This window comes from Anopheles merus, unplaced genomic scaffold (assembly GCF_017562075.2).
Source record: "Anopheles merus strain MAF unplaced genomic scaffold, AmerM5.1 LNR4000743, whole genome shotgun sequence".
Classification (NCBI taxonomy): domain Eukaryota; kingdom Metazoa; phylum Arthropoda; class Insecta; order Diptera; family Culicidae; genus Anopheles; species Anopheles merus.
This window is the reverse complement of record NW_024428323.1, coordinates 13,633-32,346: the sequence shown is the minus strand read 5'-3', so window position 1 is coordinate 32,346 and position 18,714 is coordinate 13,633. Positions and strand designations below refer to the sequence as shown.

At 48.2% G+C, this 18,714-nt stretch overlaps 2 protein-coding genes across 2 annotated transcripts; both read left to right on the top strand.

The window, feature by feature from the left end:
* Nucleotides 1-8,323: 8,323 nt before the first annotated feature.
* On the top strand, nt 8,324-12,454 carry LOC121602971 (transcription factor cwo-like; the record flags this gene model as incomplete). The annotated part of the gene is made up of 3 exons (XM_041931716.1): nt 8,324-8,461; nt 9,656-9,989; nt 10,061-12,454. Coding segments are annotated over 3 exons (1,824 nt in total), but the record flags the coding sequence as incomplete, so codon positions are not given.
* A 2,885-nt stretch (nt 12,455-15,339) lies between these two features.
* On the top strand, nt 15,340-18,613 carry LOC121602975 (bromodomain-containing protein 8-like). Its single transcript, XM_041931719.1, is given in 3 exon segments — nt 15,340-15,582; nt 15,654-17,048; nt 17,051-18,613. Coding segments are annotated over 2 exon segments (2,952 nt in total). The 5' UTR covers nt 15,340-15,582; nt 15,654-15,655; the 3' UTR covers nt 18,610-18,613.
* Nucleotides 18,614-18,714: the final 101 nt, after the last annotated feature.

Here is an 18,714-nt window from a genome sequence, read left to right as displayed (position 1 = left end):
GTTCACAACATCGCTGTGTAGGAAAAAAGAAAAAAAAAAATGAAACTCCCCACCGTTCGTTCGGGATCTTGTTCGATCAGTTAGTATTCTTTGCCCGGTTCGAAAAAGTGCTCAAATTCCCCCTTCATTCTGCATCTCACGGAAATGCGCTCGTACGGAATGCAATCGTGCAATAGGGACGGCTGGCAATTGCAGCCCGCTTGGCACGTAAGTTTGAACAGGGTTGAATCGGTTTCCATTTTTTTTTCCTTCACTTTTGCCCGCAAGGAGGGTGGAGAGATTATTTTATGTCGATAAAGGAGAGCTGCGGCGTGCAAATAGCAAATCAAAGCGGGCGAAGGGATTATTGGCCCGAACAAACATTGTCGCCAAGCGGGGAGGCCGGGGGAGGCTTGCACAAACAGGAAATCCATCAGCGATCTGTGGGCTCGTAGCGCTCGGTAGAATGTAATAAATAATAAATTAATATGATATCTGTTTGCCTGCACTGCGCACACCCAGTGCAAGGGGGGTGGCTTGCGGCGGAGCGTCTAAGTGAGCGGAAATGGTGGCCACACTTAGGATGCACAGGCAGGCAAACTTTGTGTCGGTTCGGTGGTGAGAACTTTGCTAGAATGTGGGCGCTCGCTCGTACGTTGAGTGTTATTGCAGTTCTTTCGCTTCGTTTCAGCTGCATCAAATATAACGGAGACAGAGGTTTTGAATTGAATTGAAATTGACTCAGGCGCGTTTACAGCTTTACAGCTCAAGATTGTTTTTTTTTGCTACCAACAATGCTTACACGAATCACTGTGAAGATTTCTTATGTTTTTTCTAATGTTGCAGTTCAATTCCTGCAAAACACATTAGTTGTTAAAAAAAGATTTTAAAAGATTTCGTTATATTTGTTAATGGGGGATTAAACCGTCGCCGAAGTAAGGTGTTATGTTTAAACGAATCATTAGAAATAATGTTTAGAAAAGAAAAAAACTCTGTCTAATATACGTTAAATGAATTATAGCACATTATCGTTCAGTACACAAATCAAACATTTGTAAAGTAAAAGTTGATCTCACAAAATGTCCTATAAGGAACGGTAACCGGCACCATTCGTGCGCCAACAGTGCTGCCATGTCAGTCAAGTGGTGACTGCTGTTTCGTCGGCATGCAACGCCACCGATCTGCGTTAATCGTGATCCATCATCGTCCCACTCTAGCGGATTAAGGGGCGGATGAAGGCCCCCCTGCGCGAGCTTAGCTCTTCTCGCGGACGGCTTATTGGCCGCATGGTGTATGTAATTTAACGGCGCATGACGTCGGTAGATCCGACGCGACACATTCAAACGAGAACGAGGCGAGCAAAACTGAGAAGCTAAACGAAAAAATGTTGAAGAGGGAAGGGGTGGACGGGGGAGAAACACCAACAGACACACCACGCCGCTATCACGTGCAGGAATGGGTTGGCGTGCCAGCAGCAACGTTTGTGCCTGACGGATATTTATTTTCCGTGCTGTTGTGTGTGTGTGTGTGCAGGTTAGGGGGTGTTTTTTGTGTGTACACCAATCCCTTGAACATCGAACGCCTGCCAGAAGAGAGCAGAAACGCAGCACGCACACAAACACACACACTCACCCGTCTAATGGGGTGGTACCGCCTTAGCGAACACTTGTTGCCCGACAGCGAAACGCCGCCATGGCCCATGGCACACATTGGGGGGCCACTATGCGCCGTTTCGGAGGGTGGTGGCCGCACGGACGGTTCCATGTGGTAGGCCCTCCCCGGTCTGTGTGTGTGTGTGTTTGTTTGCGCGAACGTGGGTGTGTTGACGAACGAATCGAAAGAATTCTACACCAGCAAACAGCGCAAACAGCACAAAGGCGCGCTGCGCTGCTGGCGTGCTCGTAAATGCGGAAAAAAGAAAGAACGCGCAGAACGGTGGAGACGGCCGGTGGACCTGCCCGCGGACCACGGATGGTTCGTGGTGCGTGGCGCGCGGCGGGTGTTTGGGTGGTTTTGTTTTGTTCATTCGCTCCCCAGGCCTGCACGACTCATTGCACACACGAAGGGTGCGATGCAGCCGACACGTGAGTGCGCACTTGCGGTGGTGATGGTGTAGCGCGGCCACCGTGCGGATTGCTGTTCGCTTCCGCGTAGGAACACGCCGATCGGGGTGGGGCAGTACTACGGTTGGATTGTACTACCCGTCTGCACCGTGTTGGCATAGAAAATGTGTAGGAAAAAAGCATTTGGTACACATCAAAACCAGCTTAAACATGATTAGGAAGCATAAATGGATTATTATCTACTCCTTAACACTCTTACTCTTAAGTAGTTGGAAACATTCAACAAATAATAAATTTGACAATGCCTCGGAGGAAATGCATTACACTCGAAGAGTGCACCAGACCGATCATCCACGCTCAAGGCAGATAAAGCAAGTTGCATAAAGTGCACACAAACACAAACCTGTACACACACACACACCGTCGTTGTGTGTACGTGTGACAAACGCAACCGGCGACACTTGCCGTGATGCACTTCGCTGGCGGCGGTAACCTTCGACGAGTTTATTGACGTGCGCACGTCCCGTCCCGTGTCGCATCGCTGTCATCCCACCATTGGTTTCCCCTCTTTCCCGTTCGCAGTCAGACAAACGCAAATACAACTCGCGAGAAAATTCACACGATCTCTCCCTCTCTGTCTGTGGGCCAGGCTGTACGTAGACCGGAGCTGGCAGATGCAAGTGCAAGAAGTGCAACCAGCAGGAGTCACGTTACGAGAGCTAACGCGTTACCATCCCGTGAGTCGTGCAAAACTTCCCTTGGGCAATACAGTGCAGTGGGAAAGGTAAAGGGCGCTAAGAAAGACGACGATCGGCCATTGTACCGAGACGTTCTGCAGCACATGGCAGGATGGCAGATTTATTCTCGCGAGACCACTTCCGGATCCGTCCCCATGGGCCGGTGTCAAGCGGACGGTGACGTTAACAAAATTGTATTTACAGCTGTGTGCGAGCAACACGTAGCAGCAGCAGCACTGCTACTGAAGAGTCTTAATTCAATGAGGAAAATTAAAGCAAAAAAACAAACAAAAACGAACTGCCCTCCTTAGACGGAAGACTGCGGAAGAAATCGTTTCCTACCGCGCTTTTTTTTTACGCTTGAAAGCAACAGGTTGTTTTTGAGACAGCCATGGACTTGCGTTTTACCGTTCGGTCGGATCGTCGAACACAACCATTCACGGACATTTTTGGTTGCGATCACGTGCCCAGGCCACACACTCACACGAAACAGGACGTTCGATTCCTACGTACGTCAGGGGCAAACATAATGAATGAATCAGTCATCTCGACGCACAATCTAGCAATGTCGTTTGTCGATTGTTGTTGCGATCGTTCTAGACGCTTCGGCCGCGCCCTTTCTATTTCCGAAACCGTGTCGTTTGTTTTTCTCTCATTTTTTTTATATTTTTAATTTTAACAACCGTACCGTGACGCGCCTTTTTCGTTTGCTCTGTATCCTCGCGCATGGGACGTTGCGTGAGGTGGACCCATATTGTAAGGCAGCTAAGGTGACCCGCTGGGAAGAAGAGTGTGTGATATTTTTGGGCAAATATCTGTATTGGATTTCATAGATATTGCAATATTAGAATGTTGGCTAATTAAAATAGTCACAACTGAGCAGTTAGAGCAACGGAGAGCTAGCAAAGAAAATAGCTTCCGGTATGTGGCCATAAATACACACACACACATATATAATTTACAATAATTCACACACACCACACACACACACACACACACACACACACACACACACACACACACACACACACACACACACACACAAGACGTGACGGGTGCGCCAAGTGTCGGTTCCATTTTTAGATCATGGCCGCGCCTCATCAAACATCTTCCCATAGCTACCGACCGGCGCTGCAATGGAATCTTGAATCGGCATTAAACGTAGCTGTTACTGGGGACGTCGCCTCACGTTTGAAGAATGCTAGGCGTTATCCATCCTTGGGTAAAGGACAGTAGTTCTGTATTTAAAAAATGAGCTAAAGTTAGTGGACATATGTGCCCTAATGTCGATATAAGAGCATAAATCTATTTCAGACTAAAAAGCTGTCGTTTATTCAAGTAAAACCGTAGATAAGCGCATACGAGGACATAAAATCTGAAGCTTTGTTCCACTCCTCATTGGGGATACAGCCCGGCTCCTCGTCTACATGTGATGAAGCGCCAGCTTTCGGTGGATGCCAACGGGCGCATTGGCTTTCGTGTAAGAAATTCCAACATTCAGAGCAACGCAAGGGGCTTCGGGGGGAGGAATCTGTCGCTACAGTTTTGCCAGCGCCTCTCTCGCACACGTTCGGTATGGCCCAGGAATGGCGGTGGCAGGCAGGGTCCGCTGACGAGTGTCTCTCGTTGGTCACGTTTGTTGGCATTTGCTCAAATAGTTCGTTTTCATTTGCCTTTTTCTCTCAACACTTTACAACTCTTGTGTTGTCTGCAGTGTGTTCGTTCGGGTGGCATCACCCCTAATCGCGTCGACTCTTTCACTCGCTCTCTCTCTCTCTGTTTCACAATCTCTATGTGTGCATAATTTTGAATGATTAAAAATAGCACACACGATGCAGAACACCCCCAATGTGCACCATCTTCTCTCTCTCTCTCTCTCTCTCTCTCTCTCTCTCTCTCTCTCTCTCTCTCTCTTGTCCTTATACTTCACTATTTTCCTTTCCCTACATGATGATATCCCATCGAACAGGATAACGTAAACGATCTGTATCCGTTCGCCACCGCCGGATGGTATACAACACTCGATACAACGTATCTGAGCCTCGCCTCGCTAAGATGCGTGCCATAGGAAGCGAGATGAGAAAAGTAGCGAGTATACATATGTGCAACAGCACATTCTGTGCGGATTTTTTTGGCAACGGCGTCATTAGGCCGATGCTCTCCCGTGCAAAAGGTAACAGCACTGGCGGACTGGCGGCGTGTTTTGCCAAATCCGAAGCGTCCTCCCCAAACGGCAAACTGCCCCATCGAAACGTGGGGCAGTATGCAGCCTGCGAAGAAACACGTTCGCGATTCTATTTTTCGTTGTCAGCTTGGGGATGGCATCAACAGCCGCGCAAAAAAAAAAGGAAACGAGTGCATGCTGACACGAGCGAATCTAGAGGGATGTTTGTTTTAATTTTTTTTTACAGGCGGCACGAATTGCGTTTGCCACGATGCCATTGATGGCTGACTAATGAATTTAGCAAATACAGAAGAAGGTCCAAAGGGTGGTACAAGCTGCGATTTTTCTCTCTCTCTCTATAAACAAAGCACAGACGCGGTGGAGTAAAACGATGGGTAATCTCAATATTGATTGAAATGGAGCGTTGGAGCCTGAATACAGTGCTAAGAGATGAAGAGTTTAGGCATTACAAGTCGGTTGTTTAAAACAATTCGTTTACACAACTGCATGCCTCAAATTGTTCTTTGTTGTGTTTCTTGTTTAAAATTTAATAATTAAAGAAAGCCGATGTCCGTACCGATATTAGCGCTGTTGTTTGTTCCCGTACATTTCAAATGTTGAAATAATACAGCGAGACGAGCTGATGCGACGGCGCTGGGTGTAATTTATTTTGACTCACAGTTAAGTGGGTAATTTATTCCACAACGCCGTGCGGTGGGCGAGAACTCCAAAAATATGGGCTACACAGCAAAAAAAAAAAACATAAATGTGCAAAAGCAAGGGAACAAAACATGTGATGTGGAACCCCGTTAAACTGTTTACAAGTTAGATCGCACGAAATCATGCTATGCTCTGGGATTAATTTAAAAGTGAGATCCTGGACGGTCCTGGCCGGCAGCGGTAACCAGTGTACTTTGACCACATTCTAGACCACCCGAACCAGGGCTGTTTTGCTCACACACACTCTTACCCAAATGCCCGTGCTCGGTCACGTTGTGTCCTTTGGCACGTTGCGCAATGCAAACGAGAACCGTTTCCCAAAATTCCTGATCTACCACTCCCGATTGCTCCATCCATTGCCGCACAGAGGACACGTAACCGGGACATGTGTATGTGTGTGTGTGTGCAGCATTTCTCCGCCGTTCCGTGCGTGGCGCACGGAAACATGTGACAATTTGTGTATGTAAATGGGTGCCTTGCCATAGAACCCAATGGGTGTACGGTTGGGGGTTAGCATTAGCCCGAGGGACACCCCAGTGTCGCACGCGGAAGCATGGCCTTTATCGTGGCTCGCAGACGACGGCACAAACAGAAGCAAAGCTTGGCGCGTTTAACGGGCAGAGCATATATTTAAATCGCAACTAGATAGCGCACCAGAGTGTGTGCGCGCGCGCGTTCGGTCCGAGCACGTGGGCTGTGTGCCGTCTTGGAAGTTTGTATAATTTATGTCTCCCTCCTCCTTCTCTCCCAGTTTTCGCTCCGTTTCTTAGCCGGTCGTATTACAATTGGAAATGGTTCACGTTTTTCAGTGCGCGAGAGCAAAACAAATTGTAACAAACAAAGTTGAAGTCAATCAGCATACGCGTTGTGCCCGGGGACGAGCCGGGAGCGCTTCGATGCTCCGCCAGCCCAGCACACAAAAGGATGCCGGGGAACGCATTCGCATTAACTGGAGCACGCGCGTGTTCACGTGTTCCGGCTCGCCGGCCCAGCCAGCTGTCCTTGTGACCTATTGTTTGGGTTCGGTGGGATGCTGCCCGCGTACGCGGGGTGCGAAGAGGAAGCGACAGCCGTTCTCAATCTCATGCTGTCGAAAGTGTGACTTCGTGCATGAGTCACCGAGTGACTGCATGATGCCTGGCCGCGTTGTTGATAATGTGATGGCCCGGTGGCACGTCTGCTGCTTTAGAAGTCTCACGCTCGCAAGGCGCGCTCACGCGGCAGTATCACGCGTGGATCGATGACGGTCGTGGGACGACATAGGGTAGGGCTGGCGGTTGGCGATGCAAGCCGTTGTGGCAGGACAACGCGACAACTGTTGGAAATTTACGCTTTTCTAATGCGTTTGCGAGCAAAGAGTGCAGCGATAGGGTGTGGAGCCAAAGATTACCTGCTTCGATAGGCAAGTATCACCACACTCACACATTAATCACATTGCGCTCAAAACATTGGCAGCGATATAGGAGAACCCACTTGACACGGTTGCCCATGATCCAACAGCCTGGAGCACACCACGTCCAGAAGAAGTTATCGGTGGCACGATACGGCTTGTCGGTAAAACGTGCGCTAATTAGTGTGGGTTTTATTAGCGACGGCGAGCGCTCACTAGTTGCTGCCGTAATGGACACATTGTTGCAGTGCTTGTGCGCTGCTGCCTATCCGATGGGTCATCAACCGCTAGGGCAACCGATGCTCCAACGCTTGCAAAAATGGGTACGATACCGAGGTGGGTGGTGTGTCGTAGCGCTGTAACCTGCTGCATTACTCATCCTCACACAGGGCAAGAAGCGAAGGGAGGAAAGTATTGAAGCCACCCGTGCTCTTCGTAACTCTCTTTGTCTTTTCTATGATCTCATCTTAGCATCATCATAAACCTACCCGACATGACCCCTGAAAAAACCCCTGCCGATCATAAGCCTTTCCAGTTTCTCCGCATCCCCAGGCTCGGCAAGGACTGGTTTGCGCATGGTCGTAGCGTAATGTAAATCACCACGATTTCCGTTAAACTAAAAAACCATCTAAAGGTAGCAACCAGTAGTCCTCCTGCTGGTTGAATAAAAAAGAATGAATAATGAGTGAACCTCTGCATTTCTGTAAGGACCGATAAAGCGATTAAAATATTATCCAACCTTTGCGTCTTCCTAAAGCAGCAACGTTTTGAAGAGGTTGTCGCCTCCTCAGAAGGATAATGGTAATGATGTTTGTACTATATGTGGGACGGTATGGAAAATGATGAGATGACTTCCTTTCGACGCGGTATACCTTTACAATTTTAACGTTGACCTTCAAAGGGTGTTCCTCAACGCAACAATGTACTTTAATGTGTGCTTAACAGAACAATGATGGATAACTTCCAATACGTAGGAAGTGGTGCTGGGTGGCGATGTTCTACACTTTAACCTTTGAGAGAGGCAATATAATAAATTGTTTTAGCCATACGAAAGCAGTAAAAACCAATAGAGCAATAAAGTTATAACTTTATCATACGAACAAGAACAAAACAAGCAAAATGAATTATTTAATATTGAAAATAAAATAATTGATTCTGTATAAAATAATTGTAAAGTCACGGTATCAATCCATAAAACCTACTTTCAGTTTAATCTATTTTATGTTTGAATAGTTTTTTTTTCTGCCTTTGCTAATCATAAATTACTCTGTTTGCTCGTTGCAGTGAGGCTGGTGTGCCCGGATACACGTATTGCGGTGAGCCGGGGCTCAACTTTTCCGCCAACAATACCACCTACAGCGAAGATGATGCCGATTTTCCACCAGGACGACGGGGCAAAACATCACGGGTAGGCGAGACTAGACAGATTTATGTTCCATTTTCCGCTCATCATATTACGATCAGGGTGATTAGTATGGCGCGCTTTAATTCCAACTTAGATTACCAACCAGTGCTTTTTTTAATCTTTTATAGCATATTTTATTACTCTTTATACCGCAATGTCTTGGGCGTAGCATCTTGAAAACATTGCAGAGAATGTGATTTTAAATCTTGCGTATAGTTTTACTGTGCACTCTATCCAGTTCCAAAATTAGTAAAAAAACTAAATATAGTTTACTACTAAGATTCGTAGTCGATATCCATATCTTGTCCAAGTTCGTATCGAATTCCCCGAGCTCATCTTGTCAAGGCTTCACTTAGCTACTCAATAAGAAGGACACTGCTAATCCCCTCTCCCCACTGCATCAATCTTAAAATAGATGTTGCTGTTGAACTTCCTTGATCTAGAAACGTGAGAAGCGTGCACGAAATAATAGAAACGACACGTGATTATCTGCTGTTGCCATCCTGCCCTTAGTATCGGTAGAGTAGCTCCCGCGGCTCGGCACGAGATTCCAGTCGAGGTCTTTTGGAGCATTGATTACCGGGCGCTATCGCCTGTATCGATGGTAATGGGGGTACGCGGAGCAGTACAGCTCGGCTATCAGTCAGCTAGCGTTCATGCTAGCGGTACATCACCGGACCCGACACCGTTGTCTTATCAATTGAAACACGTCAAACCTTAATCGATGTCACCGCGTCACACCTCGTTGCGGTCGGACAGACGGCACTAATTACTGCATCCGCGTTCCGTTCGCTCACGTTCCCTGCCTGTTGGTAAAACAACAAACTACTGCTTCGTTTCATGGCACGAAATCAAGCGTTTCATTTCACGTGACATGACATGAGGAATCAATCGAATTAATGAATAACGATTCGGTGGCGGACATGCACATGCACTCAGACACCGTTTGGGATTGAGCGAACGCATAAAACAACAGTTCTCAGTTCTGATCCGTCTGCCTTGCTAGTGCCGTGAATTGAATTGCATGAACTGATTGGCAAACACATACATTTTAGAATCGCTAGAATCGTTGCATTCAATTTATGTATAGAATTCTCATGCAAACAAACAAAAACATCCATCCAAAACCATGTCGAACCAAATCAAAACAACCACATTAACCATGCTGTCTATCGTGTTCCATTTCCCCATCCGCAGCAAGATCCACTGTCGCACCGGATCATTGAGAAACGGCGCCGAGATCGGATGAACTCCTGCCTGGCCGACCTTTCGCGACTCATTCCGCAGCAGTACATGCGCAAAGGTCGGGGACGGGTGGAAAAGACGGAAATCATCGAGATGGCCATACGCCACCTGAAGAACCTGCAGAGCCAGGAGTGCGGCCGGGAGTCGTCCTGCGCCGAGCAGTATCGCCACGGGTACAACGAGTGTCTGGCCGAGGCGGCCAAGTTTATGATGCGCGAGCGGGGCGAGGAGATGTGCTTTCGCATGGTCGCTCACCTAAAGGAGCACTGCAATGAGATTATGAAGGGTAGGTGTTTAAGCGTGTGTAAGTGTTTTGATATAGTTCGCTGATTGTGACCTGTTTTTGTTCGCCCGCAGGTGAATTGAGCAAGACACGTTGCGGCACGGAGATGGCAAACGGTGGCAGCCCCATCTATCTGGCCAGCGGGCAGCTGGGCCACCTGCGGGAAATACTCACCTGCCCGTCGGATCTCGAGCACAGCAGCAACGACCATCACGACGTGAAGGATCTTAGCTTCCGCAGTGCGACGAGCACGAGCAGCAGCACGCACAGCAACAACAACCCGCAGCAGGCTGCCGTCATTACCTCGACTGCGCCGAGCATCGTGCAGCACCATCTGGACACGTCCAGCAACCACTCGACGCAGGACTACGACGCACCGTCCCCGCCGGCCCGGCTGTGCCCGAACGGTACCGGCACCAGCCTGCAGCAAGACACGAACAACAACATCAACCAGCACGAGAGCGTCCTGCGCACGATCCGCATGCGCAAGTTCTCGGAGCACGCTTCGCCGGAGCACGAGCACAGCCACAACAGCTACAAGTTCAAGAACTACATCCAGCAACGGTTTTCGCAGGACACGCACGAAAATGGGCACGGAACCGATTTCGATCGCAGCCCGGTGTCGCTGCACGAGGATCAGCATATGCATCAGCAGCCGCACTCGCTGCGCGCCTCGCCACTGACCAACGGTAGCAGTGGCAGTATGTCCGGGGCCGATTCCAAGTCCTCCAGCACGAGCACACTGACCGGGAAGTCGTCGACCGTGGCATCGTCCACGGACGAGCCACTGTCACTGAAGCGAAAGCTGCCCAGTACTCCGGTCAGAAATGGGGCCGAATCACCGGCCGCAGGTCCGATGGAGAATGGAGCGCACCACCACAACCACCATCACCAGCAGCAAGGGGCGGCGGAGCAGTGCGTGCCGCTGGAGAAAAAGCTGGCGCTCGCTAGAAATGGCCACCCGTTGGCAGCGTCATCGTCGTCGTCCTCCTCATCGGTGACGCCACTGCCGGCGTCCGAGATAAAGCACGAGCTGCTATCGTCGCTCGGAAGTGCGGTGGTAGCAATGGGACCAACGGCGACTCCCGCCTTTGCACATCACCATCACCAGCAGCAACAGCAGCAACATCACCACCATCCCAGTTCCTACCATCCGGTGCCGATTTTTGCCTGCCACACGCAGGGTTTCTACATCCCGCTGAACGTGGACTACGAAACTCTGTTGCCCTACCTGAACGGGATCGATCTGCTGAGCAAAAACTTCCTACAGATGCCGCCGCTGCACCCGATCAGCATTAGCGTTAACTACACGCCCGGAACGCTGGGCGGCAGTGGGGGCAGCTTGCTGCTGAAGGCATCGGCCGTGAACGGGCTCAACTCACAGACGAAGGCAAAACTGGTGGAAGGTATCATCAATGGATGTTAGGACAGACACACCCCCACCCACACATGCGCATGAAAGCACACCGACTTAGAAAGTTGCATTTTCTCGTGCCGTTCTCCATGGGTCGATGTTGATCGTAGAGGATGTATGTATGTTTGTGTGTGCGTGTATTCTACTAGCTGTACTAGGATAATAACTTTTCTAGGATCGTGCACAGCACGGTCGTGAGTCGCTTAGGATGCCAGATTTAAGGAAGAGGATGGCAGATTTAAAGCCGTCCCAGATCTTAAACGATACTATCAATCCAGAGAAATCCTAGAAGGATAGCAATGCGATGCGAACGTAGTAGGGTGCTGCACGAGCGGCGTGAGTTAAAAATTGTAAAACAAATGTAATCAATAACGTAGCTGTGGCAGATATCCAGTTCCGCATAGGACAAACATATTTAAACTCAGGTAACACAGTCTCCATCTCTATTTGTGTGCTGGACTGTGTACGTACAATTTGCTGTTAGTCGACGACGAATACACGCGTCCAAAGGTACCGATACAACCCAATAAAGTGAATACAGTTCGTGAAACTGCAAAATGCTGAACCAAGTACGGGAAACAAGGACAATTTGATTAATCTTGACAGGTCTGGTTTTTCCCTCAGTGAGGAATAAGAGATTACACAAACTGCATACAATTCTGATACGATCGTAGATTATTCCAAAACTGTAACTACGACCATGATTTGTTCGTACGTTTACTTAAGACGTAGAGACACCGAATGACCTCAACCATCATAACGATCATCGTTCATATTGGTAACAGACAGGCAGATGAAGAAGATCATTCGATAGGGATTTTTTTGTTGTGTTCGAACACCACCATCACCAGCACCGCCTCCGCCACCAACCTTAACCACCAGCACCACCTAGTCCTTTACATTTTTAATGCGCTCCAGTTAGATCAAACATGATTTTTTAATGCACACTCTTCAATTTTATTTTCTCTATTGTTTAAAGGCTCCGAGAACTTTCTTAACCGAGGACAATTAATCTGTGATACTGTGGAAAATAGTAGGAAATGCCGGGCTGGGTGAAAATTACCACTCCCAAAAACGGGAGGAAATACGGAAAACATGTGCCGTTGCGTGAGAGAAAGAGAGAGTGTATGAGAGAGAGAGAGAGAGAGAGAGAGAGAGAGAGAGAGAAAGAGAGATAGATAGATAGATAGAGAGAGAGAGAGAGAGAGAGAGAGAGAGAAACAAAGTTAAAAGGAACCATTTTAAATGTGTTTGTAAATAGGAACAACAACAGGAATAGAGATGTAATCGGAAGGTGTATTCACTAACACAGAGTGAAGCATTTGGTGGAGAACTTACAGAAAAGACCATATGTGTAAAATAAGTGATAGAAATCGAACGAGAAAAGAAACAAGCAGACCACCAGCAAACAGGGTAATTGTGCTGTGTGCGTTGTGTGCATATTCCTACACCGTTTGCGAGGACAATGCGCGACAAGAAGGGAAAACGGTAGGAAACGAAAATTATTGGTAGCAATGGATTACTCCTTCCCACCCACCAACTCTGCCATAGGTTGGGAAGCAACCAGCACCTCTACCAAAATGTCGTTAAACGGTATACATTTGTACGTAATGCAGCCCGAACTTTTTTTTTGTATAAATCGCATACAGTTAGCTCTGAGGTGTCTTTTTTACTTTTTAGCCTTTTTTATACATTATACTGAACCAACGCAAGTATCTGAGTAAACAAAACAACCCAACAAATATACCAACCTACATGCATATGAGAGATATGTGCGTAACCAATGTGAAACGGCCAGGATGCATATGAGGGGCAATTTAGAACAACGCCGCTTAAAAAGTGGTATTGAGCCATTATATCCATATACATTTGCGCTACAGCCAGCGAAAAATATAAGTCTATATAAAATTGAACCGAATGTTGCTTTCTATTTTTATTTTGTGTGGCTTGCAGCATAAATCCGAAAAAATATTAAATTATTCAAACGTAAGCCACGCAAACGTTACAGTGTCTCCGAAATACACTAGAACTTATGTTCGCAAAATTCTGGGTAGCAAAACCCTTTTGAAACCAGATATTTTGCGACCAAGAAGTTTGCGATCAAGATTTTTGCGTCCAAGAAGTTTGCGATCAAGAATTTTGCAAACAAGAAGTTTGCGACCAAGAAGATTGAAACCAAGGATTTGGCAACCATTGAATTGGCGACCAAGAAGTTTGCGACCAAAATGTTTGCGACAAAAATGTTTGGCCCAAAATGTTTTGGGTGGAATTATGCGAACAAGAAGTTTGCGACCAAGAATTAAGCGAACAAGATGTTTGCGGGCAAGAAGTTTGCTAACAAGAAGTTTGCGAACAAGAAGTTTGCGACCAATAAGTTTGCGACAGAAAAATTGGGCGACCAAGATCCTTGCGATCAAAGATTTTGTTATGTGAGACCGCGTATTTCGGGGTTTACCTGTACGTAATTTTCATCGTAGCGTCCTCTATTGGACGGTTCTGTTCAAATGACGGATTTGTCGAGCGGCTATCTGACGCCAGTGTGGCCAGATTTTTATTGGCGGTTTTCGGTAGGAGCGTCAACATTTTATCGGTAGTTTTCGGTAGGCGTTTCCATTTGTATTACCAGCACGTCCATTTTGATCGCATCTCATAATGTACAGACACGGGCCTTAGTTGTCAGTGTTGAACTTCTGGTTCTGGTCGCTGATGATTTCCATGTTTCAGATGGAGTTTACAGCTTTAAATCATTTGGTAAATGGTTTTATGACTTTTCGGTCAGAATTATGAGAAATTCTGTGATTTTCGGTAGGATAAATGAAATTTCCGTTAGTTTAGGGTGGTCATCTGTGAATCGGTAGGCATATCAAAAATCGGTAGGAATACAGGTGTCCCCCGAGATACGACTGTATTTGGGACCGAAAAAAAGGCCCAACGCAAGGCGTAACCCAAGCGCCACAGATTAAGCTTAAACGACTGGAAAATTGAATATCCATAGAAAAAAAATGAAAGCTCCACAGCTTCATTGGTTTGATCAATAGATGGCGTATTACAACTCATCATTATATTGCTATCCTTTTCTTGCAATGTGTTTCGACAAGTGCATTTTATTATGACCTATATAGCCTTCTAACTTTCTGAGCAAAAATCTATATAATGGTCGTGTGGTTAGATACGTGGGTATCAACACCAATGACCATTGCTCAAATCTCACTTGCTTTAGTGCTGGTGGTTTCGTTGGAGTTAGTATTTAAACAATCGTATCGCCGTTCTAGTTCTAGCGATGCATAACTTCAATGCGAAACCATACAACAGTACAGAGGAAATGAGAAAGCTCTCCTCCAAGCGATGAAGCTCAACTGGTTGGGGTATCCCACCAACAGATAGCGCCACCAGCTTTTTTGCTATTTTTAGAATGCATGAGTCGTTTGGCGTCTGCTAAACGAAGTCTTTCTATATTCCGTTTAGGTAGAGAACTTGAGTCGTTTAGAAGCGTTTAGTGGTGTTTGGATTTGTGGCACTTGGGAAGTCGAAAAGGTCGTATGTCGAATATCTGTCAATTTTAAGTTTATAACCGAAGTTGAAGAGTCGAAATCTATCATATCGTGTTTTTATTTGAAACAATGTTCGATAATGTATTAATTTTACACAAAAAATCGTTTACACGATATAGATATACAATAACGGGTAGTAGTGGAATCTTTGGAAATGTGTGTGTAACGGTTATCAGCTCAGAAATTCAAAAATATACATCAATTTCTTCTCGATGACAACTTTTCACTGTCAAAATCAAAATCGTCGTATCTGCGAATCGTCGCAACTCGAGGGGGTCGTAACTCGGGGACGCCTGTACAGATAAATCGTTATTTCTGGTCACTCTGCCAGGGACGGTAGCTCGACGAGCTGCGTGACAGATTTGCTGTAGGGCGAAGGGAGAAGCCTGAGAAAATGAGCGAAAGGTAATAATTTCTTCCATCGCTTTGCCCAGCGCATTCTCTTGTTTACGTTTTGCGGCGTCGGGCTAGAGAAATAGTTTTTGTATTGCTATTTACCTATGTTTTGGGTGAAATTAGCATTTAAGGGCCATTATTTCGTATTCGATAGTGCTTGTAAAATGTTTGAATAGTGCAGGTACTACGGTGGAAGAACGAACTTGCCTGTGCCAGAGCGAAATAGCGGACGGAAGTGAGTGAAATGTAACAGCGCGGATGGCCGCAAGTGTCCGAAAAGCTTACAACAATCGCTCTTCTTTGCAGCCATGAGTTCGATACAGGAGCGGCTTCAGATGAAGCGGGTGCCGCTGGATAAGTGGTCGACTAGGGAGAAACTCTGCCTCGCCTCGTCGGTTGCGTGTAGCGGCGACCAGAACTGGATGTCGGTGAGCCGGTCGCTGAAGATGCTGTGCGGTGCGAACCGACCGAACGATTGGTTTGCGCAGAAGTCCTGTGCCGCCCAGTACGGCAAGCTGCTGGAGAATGTCGAAACGCCGAAGCGAAAGAAACGGACCGCTTCCGAGCGGGACGGCGTTGCGGCGGTCGAAACGCCGGGCGAATCCATCCTCCGGAAGTTAACGCAGGAGCGCATAATCGAGCTGAAGAAAACGATCCAGGAGGAAACGCAGCAGTACATCAAGGTGAAGGAGGACATCATACTGATACAGAGCGGTGTTACGGATGAGAAAAAGTTGCGCGAAATGTGGAAACAGATCGAGCAGGAAAAGGCACAGAAGGAGAAGGAACAGATACAGCACGCCCAATGGCTGAAGGAGCGGGAGGAGAAGAAGCTCGAGCTCGAGCGTCAGTGGCGTCCGATGTACCCGAACTCGCCGACAGCTACTAAAGCACCCACGCCACCGATAAAAATTAAGGACGAAACCGACGAGGACAGTCAAGGGTCATGTAAGTCCGGCACTTCTCCTTTGCTAACGTCTCTGCTGAAAACATCCGGCGAGGCAAGGGGTTCCGGTGTATCGGCAAATTCGCCATCCACGGGACAACGGACGGTGGCATCGCCAACCATCACAAATCTGCTTACAGGTGGTACGGGAAGCTCCGTCAAAGCGACTTCCTCACCGGCAGCCAGTGCTGCTGGATCACTTAGCGGGATTGAGCTGGATGCGCAGCTTGGTGTTACCATCAAGCAGGAAGCTATCGCCGCATCCACAAACATGTTCGATGGAAAAGAACCGCAGACGATAAAATTAGAAAATAAGGAAGATGGCAGCAATATGGAAGGTGCCACAGCATCTAAAACGGACGAGTCAAGCGGCCCAAAGTCCGAAGCGCTCTTCACAGAGATGGACAGCGAAGACAACGCAGATCCCGCGAAGGATCTGATGGACGTGTTGGAAGATCTGATTCCGGACGATTTGGATGAGATTTTAAATGAAGAGAGTGGCATGATACTGGAGGACGTCGATCTGAAGAATGTAGTCGATTCAATCATGGAGGAAGACAACTTGAAGGATAAGGACATCGGACTGATGGCGGACACGGAAGACGTGTCGATGGCGGAAATGGTGGAGGAAAATGTTGCTGAAACGGTTTCAAAAAACGAGGCACCCTCGGTGGAACGTCCTAAATCTCCACCAACAATCGCTTCATCCGCCACTCCTGTGGTAGCAGTGCCAGTAGCAACAGCGGCAGCAGCAGCACAGCGGCAGCAGCAGCAGCACCACCACCACCACCGCCAGTGCTGGAAACCAGTAAAAGTGAGCCAAAGGAGGAAGGCACGAATGGGGATGTGAAAGATACAGTTTCGAGCGAAAAGTTAACTGTCGATCAGCAGTCGACTGTTGCACAGCCCGCGAATGAGCAAGTGAGTCAAGAGGCGAGCGACGCTAAGGTGGAAATAATTCCCATCGAGGACAGCACCAGTAATTCTCCCGCGACGAATGATCCATCCAGTGACGACAACAAAGACACCGGCGAGGAGTCGAGCGGCCAAGAGCAGCCGGAAAGTGTGATCGTCGTGTCAGATTCTGCCAAGGAAGAGGAAGAGTTTGAGGAGCGAGACGGTAGGGTGAGCCCGAACAATGGACCCACAGCGATGGAGGAGGATGAAGATTCCGACGACAAACCGCTAGCATCGCTGGAAGTTACGTCGGAAAGTGCGCCCGCGAGTCATGATAAAGTATCTTCGAAAGAGGACACCGAACCGGTGGCTAGTAAACCGTTGCCAGCTGCGGCAGAGCCAGAAAAGCACACGCCGCTGGAAACGAATGCTTTGCCGAAGGATGTGAAATCGGAAGCAGTGAAAGTTGAACCCAGCTCCCCATGCACCGATGAGGCGAAGGCAAAGAAGGAAGCGATGGAAAAGCTTGCCGCCGAGTACGACTTTAAGGACGACGAGGAACCGATCGTCCAGCTGTCGACCAGGAAGGCCAAAGAGGAGAAGCACGTATCGGAGGATGAGGTGTTTGTCGATGCGCAGGAAACGATCGAGGAACCGGAGGAGGTGAAAGAAGTGGAGCCTCCGGTGAAAAAACCACCCGCTGATGATCCCGTGCTGACGGTGACGGATACCGATGACGATTCACTGATCGAGATGAAGATCGGCAAGGCGAAGCGCGACTATTCGCGGCGCCGGCTGGCCGACGAGGCACAGAAGCTGCGCGACGACCTGGCGGGTCATTCGCGAAGCGAGGAAACAGAGGGCCGTTCGCTGCGGAAGCTGCGCGATCGCGATCGCTCGGAAAGCCCGTTCGTGGTGCAGGACGATGAGCCGAACGAGAAAATGAAACGAAGCTACTCGTCCACGCCGGTGATGGACTCCATACCGGGTTCGCCCGCCTCGAGCGAGGATCGGGACTACCGGGTGTGGAAGAAGTCAATACTGGCGGTTTACTCGAAGATCGCGTCGTCGAAGAACGCGGCTGCGTTCCAGAAACCACTGCCAGAGGATCAAACGGCTCACCTGATCTATCGGCCGATGGATTTGCCCCAGATCAAGCGCAACATCGAGAACGGGAACATTCGGACGACGGCCGAGTTTCAGCGCGACTTACTGCTCATGTGCACCAATGCGATCATGCTGAATCGGAATGATCTCTGTTCGCCGGCTGCGGCCAGCCTGCTGATGCGGGAAAGCAATTCCATTATCGAGACGGGGATGGACCCGAAAGCAATGAAGGACCGGGACAGCGACCGAAGCACGCACAAGCGTAGCTCGCGAAAAAACACGACGCGAAACTCGTCCGCCGGAAGAAGCTAATCAATGGGGAAGCGGGAACGGGGGGTGTGCTGTGTCTCGACATGAATTTCAATATTCTAATCAATAAAATACCTTAAACCGAAATGACTGGTTTTTTTAAGTTTG